This window comes from Aptenodytes patagonicus, chromosome 5 (genome assembly GCF_965638725.1).
Source record: "Aptenodytes patagonicus chromosome 5, bAptPat1.pri.cur, whole genome shotgun sequence".
Taxonomy (NCBI): domain Eukaryota; kingdom Metazoa; phylum Chordata; class Aves; order Sphenisciformes; family Spheniscidae; genus Aptenodytes; species Aptenodytes patagonicus.
Genome location: NC_134953.1, coordinates 29,293,844 through 29,312,081, shown reverse-complemented (window position 1 = coordinate 29,312,081; position 18,238 = coordinate 29,293,844). Strand labels below are relative to the sequence as shown.

The window sequence follows — 18,238 nt, the reverse complement described above, 5'->3', positions numbered from 1 at the left end:
TGGTCAGGTGTTGCCCCCTTGTTCACTCATGGGAGGACAAGGCTGGAAACACAAACAAAGCTTGGCAGTGTCTGTCCCAAACACACACAAAATCTGATTGTATCCCAAAGATGAAGATGCGCATCTGATTCACCACATGCTGTTTAACCCTCCAGTGCCCAGGCTCGTACACGTGGACCCAAAGAATGTCTTTGATAAAGCACAGAGATTCATGCTTGAATCAATTGACATGCTCAAAAGAGTCAGCCAAAAGCGGTTGTTCACGCTGTTTTAAAAAAAACCCACCCAAACCCCAGCACTCCAGGAGATTTCCAGGCTTGCTCCTCCCTCCCACGGTTCAGGTGAATGCAACAGTGGCAGGATTTGCAGACAGTAGTCAGATTTTTCTCCCCTCGAAGGTGCTTCATCTATCACATCTTCTTCTGCCAGAGGATGTCGGAGGCATTCGAAGGATGGAGCAGGGTGCAGATTTTGGATCTGTGGCTAAGGCCAGCGCAGCAGTGGGAACAGCTCCTTTGGGCACAGGGAAACATGGCTGTGGCCTCCTGGGCAGCTGGTGGTTTTGTAGAAAATATTTTTTCAATGCAAAATTTTAGTAGTGATGGTCAGAAGTTACTTGGGAGTCTCTTGCCTTGCAAAACTCTCCCAAAGCATTTCAGAAAGCGACACTAAATAAACCAGGAGGGCAGTTCAGTTTTCTTTTCAAGAGAAAGATGCTTGGGATTAGCCTGAAATGGAGACTGTGTCAGAAAAGTGATGTGTACTTCAAGTCTGCATTTAATTTTCAGGAGGCCACAGTGCTGGGTGTGGCAGTGGGTGCAGGTGCCCATGGTGGGAGGTGGCTTCGGCTGCCCCGGGTAGCACCCATGCATCATACAGGGGGGTCTGCCCTCCACTTGGCGTGTCCAGCTTGAGTGGTTTTATCACCTGCTCCCTGGGTTTTCTGCCTGTTTTCATCATGGGGCTGCTGCCTGCCTCACATTCAAGGCATGGGGATCAATTGGTATTTGCTCAGCGCTTTGAGGATGTTATTTGGAGGATGGTGACTTGCCGCATGCCGCCTGCGCACCATAAATCACCGTGTGAGCCATTGCTCGTCGCAGGTCCCGTCTCCAGAGGGAGGTACCCCAGGTCCCAGCTTGAGCTTGGAAAAACTGAGCCAGAGGCCGTGCCTGGGCTGGGGAGATGCTTGGTGGGTTTTCCCCGCCAAGATGAGACGGGAGCAATCCCAGCCATTGAGCACCCACTTAGGAAATGATTCCTTAGGAGCAGTTATGGATACATGACTCCAGATTACTTACTCCCCTCGCATTTTTAATCCAACCCAGCAATAATCTGATGCCTAGGGAAAAACAGGGTGGATACCATTATCACCTTAAATTAGTCACTGTGTGCTAAGCCTGCTCCCTATGTGTTGCAGGAGGTGAGATGCTGGCACAGGGGACTGTTTGGGATTAAGTGCACCCTTGCACCTCCTGCCTCACATTTGATGTCCCAGGTTTACACACCGCAGTGCTGCCTTTCCATAAATTCTGGTTTATGGTCATCCATGGCATGATTTTATCCCTTTACCGGCTGGTAGTTTCTTTAACAGCGCTGCTGATGCTATGAGATGCTCCACACCTGCAGCCATCCCAATTCTTCATCACTGTGGTCCGTCCTGCTCTGCATCTCCTTGGCGCGGAGGACACAGTGTCCTGCTGCATTGATATCATCCCAATGGGGAGTCACCTATTTGTCTCAAGCACTTTGGGGCATATATTAATCAAAGTGCTGGTGCAAATACAGGCTTCATGTCACTGCCAGGGAGGTGGTGTCAATGAGGTGACACTGTCCCTGTGCTGGTGACAGGATCGGTGTGGGACGTAATGCCGGGCATCCGCTGGTACTGCTATGTGAATTATAGCAGGAGAAGTCAGGTGGAAGTGTTCAGCTGGAGCAGGTTTCCACTGAAATGGGCTGATTCAGTGAATTGAGAGAGTTGCAGAAAGCGTTTTGCTAAAGGAAGTTTGGTTTTAATTTCTATAAGGTCTTGCTTTATAATTTAGGGCATGAAGTGAGACCACAGTAGTAGAATAGAAATATTATTTCTGTACTGAAAATGATGCAAATAATATGAAAATGGTATAGGGCTGAGATTCTCAAAAAATGTGGTTTAAAAAAAATAAAGTAATTCCATATTAGTGATGTTTCGTCCTAACTTGGGACAAGTCAAAATACCAGCATCTCTGAATTTCCCCAAAGATGAGCCCCTCCAAACCCTGAAGTTTTGCCAGCTCTGGGGACAAGCCAGGTTCAGGCTCACCATTGCTCATGCCAGAACCACTCCAGTTAAGTCCATCACGTTGCAATAGCGTCATCGGGAGAGCAGCCCGGCCCCGATGCCACCATCTCTGCTAGGCTCTCAGCAGTACTGACCGTGTCGGCATGAGCGCCCTGTGGTGCTCCAAGGATGCTCTGCCACGGCAGGGAGCAGCCTCCGGCCTCCTGGGATGCAGAGAAGAAGCCAGGGAGGCTGCAAAAGGCTAGGTACAGGAGGGATGGACAACCTGGAAATAAATAAATACACAGTAATCGCTCATGGGGCTGCCTAATGACCTGAGCGAATAGATTTCTCTAGCTCATAGCGAAGGGTTCAGTGTCTGTTAGTGAAAATATTTGTTCTTGGCAGGAAATGAGGATTTCCTCCAGTTATTGTTATGAATGGGAATGGGCCGGGAGGCTGTGCTGGGGCCAAGTCCCCCCATGCAGGATGCTGCACATGGGTGGGACAGTCAAGCCCCAGAGAGCATCACTGCTCTCTGATTCCATGCATAGACATGCCTGCTGTATTTCTCTGTGCTTTCTGGGATACGTCTCTCCAGCATCTCCCTGGGGCTCTGTAGCACCACAGGGGTTCCCATCGGTGGGTTATATAACAGCTTTTTCTTTTGCATTTGGGAAAACCCACTAAAAATCCTCACTGTTGTTGGGACAGCTAGAGAGCTCCAAAGATGAGCAAAACTGCAAGTAATACCAAATTAACTCTACAGGATCCAAACGCAGCACTAATATTAATGACTTAAAGCCTCCTTCTTGCTTTTTTTTGGTTTGTTTGTTTAATACTGTGGTGTGAAGCAGCTTGGTAGGATAATAGATATTTCTATGCCTGCTCGTGAAAGCTGTTTTTCACACCAAACAGAATAAAAGCAAAATTATCTGCTAAAGCTGTAGACTTCCAACGTACCATCTAAGCACTGGTGCCTGTTATTGCAGAAGTAGGACTGGGGCTATGTTAATATTCTTCTTCATTAGCAGATGAGAAGGGGAAGAGCCAAGAAGGCAGACCCTGAAAACAAGGGCAGCATCGTGGTACCCGCCAGGAGCAGCATGGGGAGCCATCCCCTCTGTACAGGGGATGCTGCTGCAGGCAAGCTCTGCAGCACGTTGGCCTGACGAAGGGGACAGGGGTGCCTGCAAATTACTCAATGCCTCCATAGATAAAATCTAAAAAAAAAAAAAAGAGCGGATGAGTTTGAGCTCCCTGACGTGGCACCACTGCGTATAACCCAGCTCTGGCTCCGCACCAGGCACATGAGCTCCTTTTGCATTTCCTATACCCCATAACTGCCTCCTGTGTTTTCCTTCCTCAGGTATTTCAGTTATTTCTTTCCCGACACTTCATTCATTGCTCAGAGGCTCTTTCTGCGGGAGGACAGGGTTGGTGTAAGACCCACGTCTCCCCCCCCCCCCGATGGCAGTGTTGATCTTGGAAGCCAGTGCTGCTGAGCCGCATGCAGCAGTGGTCGCCAGCGCTGCTTGGGGCGAGACAGCCACATCTCCCGCTTTTTGGGGAGGCCAAACAGCCGCAAGTGGGGTGCTGGTGAGACCTGTCTGGGGCACCTGCCGAGCCGGTAATGTGCATGGCCGGTGAGCGGCCCCGGCGCCTGTGCTGCAGCCCGGGGCTGTTGGCAAAGCTCCTGAGATGCTCCTTATGGTTATAAAGAAGAGAGGTTGGTTATTCCAGCCTCAGGGCTGAGCAGTCCCTGAAGCAGATCTCCTTGCTCTGCCTGGTTGTCATGGTTTAACCTCAGTTACACCTTCCCCAGGAAATTAACTCTATCCCTGCCGAAACCAGGACACTGGTGCAGCTCTCTCCCCATCTCCCTTCCTCCCCTTCCCGCTCACCAGGAAAACAACCTTGGGAGCACCAGCCTGGGGATGGAGTTGGAGAAGATTGTGGGTGCCTTAAACGTGGGGGAGAGCAATGTATGTGTGTGTATATGCCTGGCCTGGATAACAGCAGCTGTTACAATGAAGTTCGGTAGAGCTTTAAAACCAAAGGAAACCCATTTTCTAGTTGCAAGCAGCTGGCTGTTCTCCTTGGCAGCATGGGTGAGCACTTTTCATGACACGAATGCCAGGTAGGACTTTGCCATGATGCAAACGACCAAAGCAGCAGATAACAACCCAGGTTGAAGGTATTTTACAGGAGATGTTTGCCTCCGAGAGTGATTTAAACCTGAGCCAGGCAGAGAAGCCCCCAGCGGAGGTGACTTTGCTGGCTGGTGCTAGATGGGGAGGGCTGGCAGAGCTGCATCGTCCCCGCACGGAGCAGCACCGCTCGCTGCCCACTTCCCCCTTTCCTTCTGGCACCGGCTTACTTTCAGCTTTATGAAGCAACTGTAGCCCAGTGTGCTAACGGGAGGTGATGACAGCTTGGTAGGTAGGGCCGGTGGTGCTGACAGCTTGTAGCGTTACACCTTCCCCAGGAAAATTGCGGCAATCACCTGGCAGGGTGGGGAAAAAAAGTGTTTGCGCAAAAGCCGTGATCACCACAGGGATCATGGTCCTGCTAATATTTATTCTAGCAGATCCACCGTGTTTGTAGGGACGTGTTTCAGGGAAAAGCTCACAGCTGGGTATTTTATGAGGGGAAGAGTAATACAAAGAAATGTTGCTGAGGGATTTCTCCAGCTCACTTGCTGTCGGGGCTGCCAGCCTCCAGCCCCTGTCCCCCGCAGGGACACATGCTCAAGGGGGGGAAGAACCTGCGGAAAAGGATGGATGTCAGGGGTGAGTCAGTTCCCACAGCCTTTCTGGCTTTTAGCCTTGGTCCCCGCATGGTGCAGAGCATCACGAGAGCCCTGCAGGAAGGAGACGTAGCCTGAGCTTGGTCACCACCACGCAAAGGCTTTGCTCTGGAGGTTGGCTGGCAGCCCTGTGGCTCGTTCCGAGTAGCCAAGGGTTTCTTATTTGTATTTTTAAATGATTTTTCAGGTGCTTGCTTTAGTAACTTCTCATTTTCTTTCTCTCCCTGGATTGCCTGGCATCCTGGATTGCTGCAGCTTCAGGGAGAGGTGGGGGAAGATAAACCAATGCCTCAGATGGTCAGAAATGGGTTATTGTGGTTGTGAGCAAAAAGTGTTTTGGGTGGAAGGTACGTTACTGATGCTCGCTGGGTGAGGTCAGATGGCCACAAGCATCTCCCAAAAGCCACCTGTGTCAGATCCGGGAGGATGTCTGGATTCCCATGGTTTCCTTGAGATCAACAGCAGTTGGGATGCCTGCTACCCTTTTCACTCTGGCACTGAAGGACAAGGTTGTGGAGAGGCTCGGAGGGGGCCTGGGGCTGCCTGGCCATGGGGAACAAGCGCCACATTGTGCCACCAAAACTGCTCTTTGGCCGATATCAATAGAGGACTTGACTGCCCGGTTTTGCCAGCTCAGCACTTCAGCACGCGCTAAATTCACCCAATAAATAAAAAATGAGCAGAAAACTCCCGATGGGTTGAGAACAGACGCTGCATTGATGGTCGTGGCTGATTCACCGCAGCTCCATGGCCAGTGCAGGTGATGCTGGCTCGGTTATCACCATCTTGGGGGGACCCTTCCCCAAAATGTCCCTCCCCGCACCCTTACAATGCCGACCCTGGCTGCGCAGCAGCCATCCCCCCTGCTGAGAAGGTGGGGCATGGAATTTCGTGGCAGCCGGTGCCTGTGAAAACTTGCTTTCCGAGACGAGCGCTGGCAAACCTGCGTCAGAGGGAGTGCCTTCGCCCGGCACCCGCACGTGGCCTTCCTCCACGAGCAGCCTCTGCCGCACTGGAAGCTGCGGGGCTGTTGGAAGGGTTTTTACATCCTCTTACAGGGGAGGTGAAAATATTACCTGGAACGACTCAAGGCTGTATGTGGAAAATGTTGGGTTGCAGCATGTGTGGATTTGAGCAGGGAAAATGAGGCTGTTGGCTTGATTATCTTGCCAAAGCCCAATAAAATGCAAAATTTCCCTGAAAGTCAAGTCCATTCATGGCCGTTGTCCAAGACGTGTCCAAATGTGCAAACACTTTTCATTTGGATGGGAAGAGTGTGCCATGGACCTGTTTAGTTGCTCTCCAGGTTGCACCCTCCTTCATTCGTCATTGCAGGCATCACCCATCTCCTTCTCTGTAGCGCTGTAGAGCATCTTCCATCCTTGCAGGATGCTCTAGCCCATCCGCAGCAGTCCGGCATGCCCGCACCTGGGTTCCGAGCCCAGGGAAATGCTGGAGCCAGGAGATGAGCTTGATTAGCAGAAGAAGAAAAATTAACGTTCTCAGAAGTGCCAGTTTTATTTGTAGAAAGGATTTGCACTTCTGAGAGGGCTGTTGACTTTCAGGAGACTTAGGCTTTCAAGTACCTAAATCACTTTTAGAAATATGCTTGCAAATTTTTGTAAGTACTTAGAAAATATTTCACCTATGTCCTCAGGCCTTCTCCAAGTGCAGTGGTAATTACAAGTTGTCAATTAACCACAATGTGCAGATCTCTGCTTGAAGCTGTTATGCATTCAGCACCTAGAAGACAGACCACATGGAGAGGCATGGCTTGTATTTAAAAGATAGGAGCAGTGAGGACTGAATGCAGTTGGGTTTTTAGAGGACAAATGCCTGGTTTTTCACATGGGCTTGGGGCTTGTGGGTTTTTGGAAGGTTTCAGAGACTGAAGGCCATGTGAAATGTAGTCTCCCAGCTTGGGCAGTGGCCAGCTCTTCCTTGGGCAGCAGGAACTTCTCCTTTCAGATACAACAGCCTCTGCGTCATCTCCTGCAACAACTTGTTTTACTGTGATGCGTCATTTAGCGCCGTGCCCAAAGCCTCTCAGCAGCGTGTGGTCAATGGGTATGAATTCAGCACAAGTACCTTGGATTTCTTAAGAAATTATTGGAGTGTGAAGTAGCTGGGGCTTTGACCTGCATCCCTCAGGGGATACATGAAGGGATGATTTTGCTTCATTTAGAGCCTGGGGTAAGTTATTTTGGTGGAGTTACTCCCAACTTAACTGGATTTGAAACAAAAAAAAACCTCAAGCAAATGTGCATAAATTCCCCAGGAACGTTGGTGGGGATGTTTGGAGCACGGCTGTGTCTTCAGGCTGCATGTTTGGTCATGAACCGTGCGATGGCAGACTCTGCTGGGTACCGACACTCTCCTGGTTACTCCAGCTTCAGTCTGGCCCAGGCTCTTGGAGAGAGGGTGTGATGGAAACAGCATGGTGTTTGCCTTCCCCCAGATAAAAGAGACCCAAAGAGCTCTTCTACACCCTCCTGCTATCCCCAGACAACCCAACATCCATGTTAGTTTAATGACATTTTGTCTAACCTATACTAACAGGTTCTGGTGATGCGATTTTACAGCTTTTGGAAATCTTTGGCAGTGCTCCAGGATCTTTATTGTTGGAGACACAATACACCCTCCTACACCCCCCACTTGCTGTCTCCAGCCTAAACCCCACTTTTCCTAAACTGTTCCTTGTAGGTCACCTCGTCTGGACTTACCAACTTCTTGCTGCTCCGGACTCTCAAAGAGCTGCCGGCGTCTGTCTTTGCAGATTTAACCCCACCAGACAGCTTGTTCAAGAAAATACTGACCGATGCCAGGCACTGGTGAAGCCTCTGGGGAATCCCACCTGATCCATATTTCCACCAAGACATGAGCTACCCATAATTTATCATGGAGTGTAGTTTTTATCCTTTAGAGTAGTTTTTCTTCATGTGCCCATCTCCTACAGCCTATAGACAAAATATAAGCCGTGTACCCACGCTGCGATCTTCTCAACACAGAGGTTTCAGCTGACACTAAAAAAGCCTCCCCCAAGATGGGGATCTTTAAAAGCGAGGAATCTCCTAACCCAGAGCCCTGCTTCATTGCAAGTAGGCTTCAGGTTTCATACTGCATGTAAATCCCACATCAGGAAAGGCAAACGTAAGGAAGAGGGAAGCGCTGGACACTCGTGTGCTCATACCTATTTATCAGTGTGGTTTCTGAGGATTTGGTGGCCACAGATCAGGTGAGCATCTTCAGCTAGCGAGGGGTCTGCCTTCCCCCCGGGTATTTATTGGATGCACATTCAGGCCCATCAGGTGGGACATGGCCAGGCCAGGTGTCTGTGAAGTGAGTGCACCATCGCACACTCGCTTTGCATGCTGGCTCTTGCGAGAGGCTTGCACAAGCTGCTGAGATGCTCCACGGTCTTCTCCTGCTCAGAGCACGTGCTCTGCCCCGCAGCCAGTGGGATGGCCACCTTATTTCCATTGGCATTCACTAATTAGCATTTAGTTTGCTCCTTTAAAAAACAACCCGGGTAAAAGGCATGCCCTGTCAGGTAAGCACGTTTGTGGTCAGACGGCATCTCCGAGAGGTTGTGTCTGCTCTGCTGCGAAGGGTTTTGAATGCCTGCAAGCTCGTCGTCATTGTCGGACTTTGAAACCTTTTTGAAGACGTGACAGTACATAAACTAAATCAAGTTTCTGGCCAAGGCAACGAGCCACGGAGCCTCTTCATTATAGAGACAAGGGACAGAGAACTGACCTCGCATGGTCTTTAATAAGGGAGGACGGCCATGAGACATCACAGTGGAGGGTTTAAGCAGCACACAAGCTCCAGCTGCTTAAAGAAGGGGCTGAAGTTTCTCTTAGCTAGTTTAATAAATGGAGTTGTTGGAAACATTCATTTATTTTTGGCAGAACAGCTCTGTACTGCCTTACACGTGCGACTGGGAGGTGCGCAGGGTGGAGGTGGTGATGGGGCCGATCTGGACCAGGGTGGGAGTGTTTTTGATGCCATCGCCTGTTGCAGGGATGGGAGAGGCGCAGGAGCTGCCATGGGTGGGGAGGTGGGGGTTTGCAGCGGCTGCCCAGCTCCCGGGGACCAGGCAGCTGCGAGCTGAGTGTTTCAGCTGATCTGCTTGCTTTCTGCTGGGATGGAGGGGCTCGCAGGTTTTGGGGGCCAAGGGACTCTCGGCTCACCTGGTATAATTTCTAGCCGAGCACAGCTTCAGGATTCCCTCCAGTCCCTGTCCCCACGCCTCTCTCAGCTGCCTCTTTCCCCTTGCCTTTGCAGAACCGCCAGACTTTCAACAGCCTTACCTGCCTTAGTGCCGCGGCCGAGGACGGCTCCCAGCGGCTCCCCGGCCCCCAGCCATGGACCGTGACCCCCCGCTCCCCAGATGTGATGCCGGGCAGGACCCCCGCCTGCACCCCAGTGCCAGAGCCGCCGCGCTCACAGGCCGATGAGCGCCGGGCCAGCAGGGACGACCTCTCCTGCGAGGAGGAGGAGGAGGGTGGCGGGAAGGAGGAGGATGGGGTGGTGTGGCGGAGCGGCGGGACAGGCGCTGAGAGCCTCTTCCAGCTGGATGGCGAGATAGATATTGAGCAGATAGAAAACAACTGAGGAGGGAGTGGGTCCTCTCGCCCCAGGGTCGGGGGGCTGCCAGCAGAGCCGTGGAGGGCTCCCCACTGCCAGCGTGGGGTTTGCGGGGGTCCTGCCACTGCTCCCCTCCTGCCAGCTGGAGGGGACGAAGCAGCTTTGCCAAAATTTCATCAGGTATTTAGAGCAATTTTTGTGCGTGCGTGTGTAAATCTTGAAATTCTTTGTAACTACTGTAGCCAGAGATCAGCTAGTCGGAGGAAACTGCCTGTCCGACTGGGGAAACCAGGCGCAGGGATCGCCAAAAACTTGCATTTAGCGAGTAAATGGCTTATGCCAACATAGGGTTGGAGTTGATGGGGCCAGCCACGCTCCTCTGAGTCCCACCCGTGCTTGTTTATTAGGGGATGCACAAAGAGAAACCACCACCCATGGGACTGGAAAAAGTGGGGGAAAACCAGAATATTGAGATTTTCAAACCGAGTGCTGGCTGGTGGCTGCAGGGGCGGCTGTGGCTCCTTTTCTCCTGCCGCATCCCATTTGGCGCCAGCACCCCCTTTGCTCCCCACGTCCCTGGCAGTGCCGTGAGAAGGAAATCACAAGTGAAGTGTTCTGCTTAAATTTAATAATGGTAAGAGCTGGATTTTTACTTTTTCTTTTTTTAATTTTCCTTTTCCTGATGAGGAATTAAAGGGACCCCCAGCCCACACAGCTCCAACGCGGGGCAGCATCTGCAGCAGCGCTCAGAAGGTGCTGCCCGAAGATGCTCAAATGCCTTTCTTCCTTATTTTTTTTCTTCCCAGTCCCCTCTCTCAAACTCATCAGGAAAAAGCCCCAAACAGTCTTGGCGTCGCCCTCGCTCAGGTTCCCAACACCCAATTTTGAGCGGGGCTGGGCCATTTACCCATTTACCAGCGGCTGTGCCCTCTTTGCTACCCGAGGCACAGCTGCCACCCTCTTTTTTTCGCTCTGTCTTACTGTGAAGGGGCTGCATGCCCAAGGCACACCGTGGGGTTACTTGATAAAAATCAGCTGGCGAAAGGCTGAAAATGCAGGTAGCAGCACTGAAAGTTTTTCCTCTTCCTGTGCCTTTTTTAAGCACAGATAAAGTGGTGACCATTACGTTTGTACAATATGAATTCTCTTTGGTAAAAATAAGCAGTCCACTTGCTAGCAGGTTTAGAAGGACACGTATTTTTTTTTCTCCCTCTATTTTTTTTTTTTTGTTTGTTTAAAGCTCTAGGAAAGCTGTACGAGTGGCTTCCAGCATCTTCTGCAGGTTCCCTCAAGCTCAGGGTTTACTTCCCAAGCTCTGCAAAAGCGAGAAAGGAAAAAAGTCATTGATACCAACAGCAATTGAAGACGTGACATTTATAATGGGGTTCAGCACCCCCATTGGCAAAGCTTTAGGAGTCCATAACTCAGAAAGGGCTGAGAGCCGCTGGTACAGGTTTTATTCATAATTTCTGGTTATGTTAGTGCACTTTTTTCTGCGGTGGTTCAGGATGCATGTGGTGTCTCCCATCACAATGGAACCCATCAGCTGTTATATAGCTTTATCCCTGTCCTGGCACCGCAGAGGTTTTTCTGGCGGCAGTAGCTATGTCCGCTCCCTCCAGGCCGGGTGCTGGCAGGCAGGGCCAGCCCCAAATATTTGGGGAGGGAATGACAGGGATGTCTTTTCATTTTGGAGAACCCTCCAGCTCTTTTTAAGTGTCACTTGATGCATCGTTTAAAAGAAAATACATCTTGGCTTCATTTTTAGCCCTCCTGTAGTGGAAGGCGCTGCCTGTCTCAGGCGTTTCGGGAGGGTCCAGCCACGCCAGCGATTCCCCAGGCTGCGGCCGCCCCTCCGGTCCATGCCACCACAGCGGCACGGCCACAGCACAGTTCTCGGCTTTGAGTCTTCCTGATGCTCGATACCCCACCACCACTGACGCATCTCCAGTCTTGGGGAGCACAGCTCCCGCTGGCCATGGGCACCTCCTCAGCTGCCGGCTCCCATCGGACCGAAAAAGGGCAAATTCACCCAAATCCATGTCCGGCTGCTGCCGCAGAGCTCAGGTGGGCTCTCGCACGTGCATCACCGGGGCTGTAATTCCTAAGGGCTTCTGTTTTCTTTCCAAGGGCTGCTACTGGTGCCATGCTAACCCCCCTCAGTAGGAAGGTGACCAATGGACCACTACCCAGCTGTACTCGACGCAGCCGTAGCATTCAGTTTACATACAGCACAACCCGTTTGCCTTACTAAAGACGCTTCTCCAATGAGTCATGGCCTTATACTGGGCACGTTAGCGTAGGCACAGACTACAGTTAGCGACGGTTTTGAGGCCACGGTGGTGTTCTGTTGGATATTTCGTTGTTAGGTTTGTATGATTTCATGTACTTATTCTCAGTTTAAGAAAGCCTTACTTTTTAATTTTTTTTTTTTCTCTCTCTCTGTAGAGGTAAAACATTTGTGGATTTATATATATATAAATATATATATAAATAAAGTAATTAAAAATATTAAATATAATATAGTATGTGCCTCAGATTCAGGGGACATCCTGTTGATTGTAAAGTCAGAAGTGGCATTGCTCCCCAGCACGTGCGGGAGGTTCAGGAGATACAAACCCTATGCCCGCAGTGACCGGAGCGGGAGAGCAGGGCATCCCCCCAGGCGTCCTGCTTTTGGTTTTTAATGGACTTCACCTATTACACAGATGCTTTGGTAACCCCCCGGCAAATTCCTGCCGGCTGCCAGAATGTGCTATTAAAGTAATATGCAGACAAGGGATGTTACTCCTTGCTAGGTAGCTAAAACAGGCTCATTATTGTAAAGAGACCTGGTGGCTTGTCCAAGGCGTGACCCAGTCTGGCCAGCAGCCACTTCAGGAGGACAGCAAGCTGTGTCAGCAGCAATAAGGGTTCATCAGTATGAGTCCTGAAAAAAAAAAGGATTTTAATAGGAAAAGTCTTAGCATGCACACGGGGAGTTTTCTGTGTGTTTGCAGATGCAGCTCTTTGAGCCTGTTCTATGAAAGATTACATTAAAAAAAGCAAAAAGAAGTATTTGTAAAATAGATTGTAATTTTTCCACGTTATAGCATAGCCTATTTGGCCAATAAAGTTGTGTTTCAAGTGCATTGTTGAAAAGCTCCTGGCTGAACAGGCTAACAGACTTATGTAGGATGTTATAGGATTGTAGCAGTGCTTTACAGCGTTTATGGGTTTGATGTTCAAGAAATCAAAAGAAGAGGATGGCCAAAAAAAAAAAAACAAAAAAGAAGAAAAAAAAAAAAAAAGCCTTCTGAAGCTATGACCTGTAGTAGCCAAGTCTCGCTGGCAATTGCACAAGCGCAGCGGGATGTGCGTGTCCCCGCAGAGGGGCTGCCCGAGGTGCCCCCGCCGGTGCAGGCTGCCCTCTCCCCGGGCGGGCGAGGAGGCTGCCCACTCGTACCCCCTCCATGACTTGATTGCACTAGAGCAGCTCAGTCTCAGGAAATTGCTTGTTACTTTTACTGTGTAAATAAAGCTTCCTGGTTCAATAACCGCCGGCCAGCGTCTCGCCTCTCTGTGCTGTCCCCATGGCCGGGCGCTGCTGTGGGGTCGGGGGCGTTGGGGACACTGCTGCCCCTTGGGGACGTAACAGCCGGATTGTGGCACCGGTTGGGGTTTGATGGGGCAGAGCTGGGTGCGGGTGCAGGAGCCTCACATGCCTCTCCTCTCCTGGAGGAGGTCTGGCTGCACCTCCTTGGCATCTCCATGGGTGCTGGGGGGGGGGGGGGGGTGTGTCCCAAAAAATGGGTGTGGGTTGGGAAAGCTGGGGCCCTCCATCGAAGTGTCCATGTCAGAAATAGTAAGGATGCCCCAGCCTTGGGTTGCACCAGAAAATGGACATTTTTTTGGGTTCATGTGCAGGCAGATGCAATGCATCCCCCCGTGGTGGGGGATGCATCCCTCCCAGCCTGACACTGGCTGTTATTTAGCTGTAACGCAGTCGAAGAGGTAACGGCAAAATGCAAATCAACATTTAAGTGCCAAGTAGCACCTTACACTTCATGTTTAAGGACAGAGATAATGTCCCACCCCTTAAAATAAAATCTAAACCCGAGCAAGGCAAGAGCCCACAGCAGGGCAAGGGCATACAGGGTGTTAAATAAATTGGGGAAACAGGGCAATACCTCTCTACAGCCTTTGTAAACCAGAAGGGAAAACAGCTGTGTTTCCTTGAGTGAGCAAACAGTTTAAAAAGTTTCATGACAGATGGCAGGATGTTTATCTGCCTAAACTTAATCAGACTGAAGTGATAGGCTTAGTATAATAGAACAAAAAGGAAGAATTAGAGGACAAAAAAGAAATTCTCAGTGATCCACCACAGCCCTAACGTTTGACCAGGGTTTGCAGCATCCTTTGTGTGTGCGTGGATGCACACAGTGCTGTACACTTTGGCTGAACCACTACCCAGAGGATAAAAAGATACCAAAACAGACCAAAAAATTGCACCAAGGTCATTTTCCCAGATGTGGTTTATTTTATTATAATTTAATTTCTAGCCCGCTTTCCCTGCTGTCCCCAAGGGGTGCTGTGCAGCTCAGTGGCCAGCTGGTAGCTCTGAAAAACAAGGGTTTCCAACACTCGCAGGCTGCTCCAGGAACAGGGAGCATCACTTCGGCGTCCTTCAGGGACCAGGGTTGTCTTCAGCTGTTAGGACCGCTGGAAACATAGCTAGAATTATTGTTTACCTCCCGCTTGCAAATGTGGAGAACAGTAGCTGAATGCAGACAGCGGCCAGAGCACACTGCCCAAGCATATGTATATATAAATATATGTAACACGTGTAATTGCATACCTTTCCGTGGTCCCATGGGAGGTCTGAAGCAGGTTAAAGCCCAAACGGTCTCATTCCGTTCCAGTCTAAAGCACGCAGCCTTGCCTAAAACCCAAGGGGGTGCAGAACTGCTGACACGATGGTTAAAAGGGGACTTTTGCCTGTAAAAGGGTGACCCTTGCAAAGCTGGCAAGTGTCGGTGAAGGTGGGCACCCCCTGCTTCCCCTGGGGCAGAGGATGTGATGGAGCAAGCCCCAATCTCTAATTCTGCTCCCTGGTTTGAGCTCCTATCCCTGCTGCGCTCTTGCCACATGCAGCGTAGCCAGGTGTTGCCATGCATGCTGCAATAGCTGTGCTGTAAAACTGTCAGGTGAGAGAAACTAAAAACCCCGGGGATCTGCTGGAGTATGGCAATGTCCAGCGGTGGGGAGCAGCTCATTTTAGCAACGCTTACTCTGATTAGAAAAAAAGAAAAATCTCATGCCTGTCTCTGCTCACTGGAGCATGACTTGGCAGCCCTGCATGTGCTGAGCGCTCCCTGGCAGCAGGATGGGGCTGAGCTGGGGCTAAACTGATGAGGCAGGTGCTCGGCGGGCACGCGGTGCTGCTGCAGAGTCAGTCCTGGGGGATGTTCAGCGAGTATACCAGGTTCGCCCCGTTCAGGTAGCTACAGCCATCAGGGAGTGGTGTATGCCTGTGTGGTTTTGCTATCCAGGAGAACTGGAGGACAGTTTAGCAATGACTACTGAGAAGGAAAGAAAGTGGCTGAACGTTTCCACATAATATTTATAAAGCAGAATTTATAGTCGTGGCAGGAGGACTGATGGAGCTGGTGCTTTACAGAGACTGGTTCCCAGTTGGGACTGGAAAAGCCAGGAGCGCCAGCACCGGCTGGAGCCGAGTTGCCCACGCTGGCCTTCGTGGCAGGGCCAAGCACGCCTGCCGTGCTGTCCCGTGATGCTCCCCACTGGAGCACCTGCCGGCAGGTGAGCTGAAGCTGCGCGGGGCTCGATGCTGGCAGCGCCCGGGCGTGGGCAAGCTCCCGGCTGCACGGCCAGGATTTTAACGGGAAGGGGTAGGAAACCCGCATTCCCCCGCCACAGCCATGTCTGCCTGCAAGACCCCCCACGAAGAGAAGGAAAAGCCCATTGGTCCCATGGCCTTCACCAGCTTATTCCAGCCAGGGAAAAGCATTTCAGATCCTCTAAGCATCCCTGCCAGTGCTGATGTGACTGAACACAATGACAAACGGGCCAGATTCACAGGACGAGGTTTATTCCTGACCGGACAGCGTGGTAATTCTGTAATGTGCTGCAGCATTACCGGATTCCCGTGCCCTAACCTGGGGCAGTGCTGGACAGGGGCTAAACATGGCAGAAATGTGATTACTGGCTTGCCAAGGGCACAGGGGCTGTCCCCCTCCCCAGGGTTTTCATGCCGCCCATAGCAAGAGGCACGCACAGGACCCTGCAGAGCGGGGCTGGGCCGGCACACACCAGCCCAGGGCTTGGTGGCCTCCATCACCCCTCAAGGACATCACCCATCCCATCTCAGGCACCCCAAAAGGCACAGAAAGGGTGAGTTAAATAGCAAAGCTTGTCCATGAAGGGGTGCCGGGTCCCCCGTTTCCCACCTGGACACCTCTGCGCTGGGTCCCTGGTGTGAGCAAAGAGTTAAAGGGGGCAGAGTCCCCCGCAGCATCGGTGGGAGGCAGAGGCCCCTCACCACCCTCAGGGCTCCCCTCGGGCAGACAAGGCTCAGACCCAGCTGGGAAAGAGCCTGGCACTTTTGGGAGAGCTGATTTCACCTGCGCTGGCAGGGGCATGGCACCAAGGGGAAGACATTCAAGACATGCCGGAGGACACAAAGTTCAGTGTTCCCCTGATGAAGCCAATAGATCATTTTACTGCCATTACATGAAACACTTAGGAACGCAGGCGTTCACCACCCCAGGCAAGGCTGGGGCTGGGTCTGTCAACGTCAGATGGAGGTGGGAGAGGACGAAGCGGCCTCACGGAGGGGCTGCATGCGAGGCCTCCTCTTCATTCCTTCCAATCACTCACAGCGCTGTCGGTTTTACAGCTGCTGGAGGATAATGTCAACTGCTTCGGCAAGGTTGTTCACGTACGCGTCAGGCTTCACGTGGGGGTGGTTTTCATCGCAAGGCCTGCAAAGGAGACAGAAGGGCATGGCTGAGCAAGGACAGTCTCCCAACCAGGTCCCATATCCCCAGCCGTCCTGCTGCTGCTGCACTCACAGAGCCCAGGGTAGCTCCGAGGTGGCCCCAGATGGAGCACCCTCAGGTGAGCCTGGGTTTCACATTCCTCCCTCTTTTGTTTTATTTCCCCTTTTTCCCCCTTCTCTCCCTACCTCCCCCATACCCAGGTCTTTGCCGCATGCTATGGTAGATCCAATGTCCTTGTGCAACTGAGCTGGGCAAAACTTTGCCAAGCCTTGTATGGAAGACAATCTAATCTACATCGTTAACTAACTAATCCAAATTAATGCACTGCATTTTACGTGGCACTTCTTCATTCAGGCAATAGCAGTATCAGACAGGGATCGCTGGGAGGACACTTCACTGCAAGTCTAGGATCCTACAAAACTGTGCAAATAATTATTCTCCCATGGTTTTTCTCTAGAAATAGCTAAAGAAAAGAAGAACTCACTTCTGACCGAGAGACATGAAAGGTCTGTACGTAGCTTCAGTGAATGGGAAGGCTCTGTCAGGGTTTAATTTTGCAGGACCACCGTCTTCTTGTAAATCTAACAGTGGTGGTTTCAGATGCTACCATGAAAAGGGTCAGACTCACCCTCCACCACGAGTCACCAACCCAAAGCAGAGCAGCTTGAAGCCATTTTTTTGCCAATGATTTAATTAGAGGCACTGGCCTAACGAGGCACAGATGCACAATCCTATTTTACTGATTCAGCAGCATTTCTGGTAGGGAGGGGGGCAGAAATTTTCCAAACCTTGTTGGTCTTGTTATGGCTCTTGGGCTGAGAAACCCAACAGCTGCTGAAGAGAAAACATATGTATTTTATACGCTTAATGGCTTTCCTTTGGGAAAGAGATGAGAGCCCTAATGTCCACCTCCCATCTCTCTTGTTCCCTGTAAAGGGCAAACATTTATTCAGCATGGGCCATTTTCTCAGCGGGGAAGATGCATTTCCCAATAGATGCATGGGAGGCAGAGAGATTATTATTATTATTTATAATGTGCAGAATTTGGTGAGCACTTGTCTGTACAAGTACCAAATTATTTCTTCAGTTCCAGCACTGAAGCTCCCCAGGGCTATTTCCTTTCTGTTCATTTTTCAGCTGCGCTCTTCATCTCTGAGTACATGAGCTCCTCGCAAAGGCATGGCCTCTTTTGGGATCCCATGCTGCTTGAGATTTTACTTGCTGCAAAGTTACAGTATGCAGCTAGTAAAAATAAAAGACACTGATATTCAGCTTTCCTTGTGTCACCTTCAAAGCCATGTCTGGCACAAGGACGATGGCTCCATGAAACGGACTCTCCATTGGGGCTGGCTGTCGTAAAAGCATCTTATTTAAAAGGTGGAAGGTTATTCCATGGGTCTTTATTTAATTATCCAAGATCTATCTTGTTACAGGGCTAGGGTGCAATAAGAACAGTAATTATGATGGTTTTTAGGTTTTCCTCAACTGAAGAAGGATTTAGATTGCTAAAGGTAAAACAAATTGTAATATACAATGGAGAAAAACCTTCAAATATAAAGCAAGTAAAATTCCAGT

At 50.7% G+C, this 18,238-nt stretch overlaps 2 protein-coding genes across 3 annotated transcripts in view; one reads left to right on the top strand and one right to left on the bottom strand.

Moving 5' to 3' along the window:
* Window positions 1-13,200, top strand: part of FAM53B (family with sequence similarity 53 member B) — a 55,234-nt gene extending 42,034 nt beyond the window's left edge. Inside the window, exon 5 of one of the 2 annotated variants that reach the window (XM_076339201.1) lies at window positions 9,360-13,200. In XM_076339201.1, the coding sequence (XP_076195316.1) occupies window positions 9,360-9,689 (330 nt within the window). In that variant the 3' untranslated portion in view covers window positions 9,690-13,200. Of the gene's footprint in view, window positions 1-7,775; window positions 8,962-9,359 lie in introns of those variants that run through there. The other variant, XM_076339202.1, reaches the window with a different exon arrangement.
* Window positions 13,201-15,731: 2,531 nt separating this feature from the next.
* The window catches only part of LHPP (phospholysine phosphohistidine inorganic pyrophosphate phosphatase), an 89,866-nt gene continuing 87,359 nt past the window's right edge, over window positions 15,732-18,238 (bottom strand). The window contains exon 7 of the mRNA XM_076339200.1: window positions 15,732-16,645. Within this exon, the coding sequence (XP_076195315.1) occupies window positions 16,555-16,645 (91 nt within the window). The 3' untranslated portion in view covers window positions 15,732-16,554. The remainder of the gene's footprint in view (window positions 16,646-18,238) is intronic.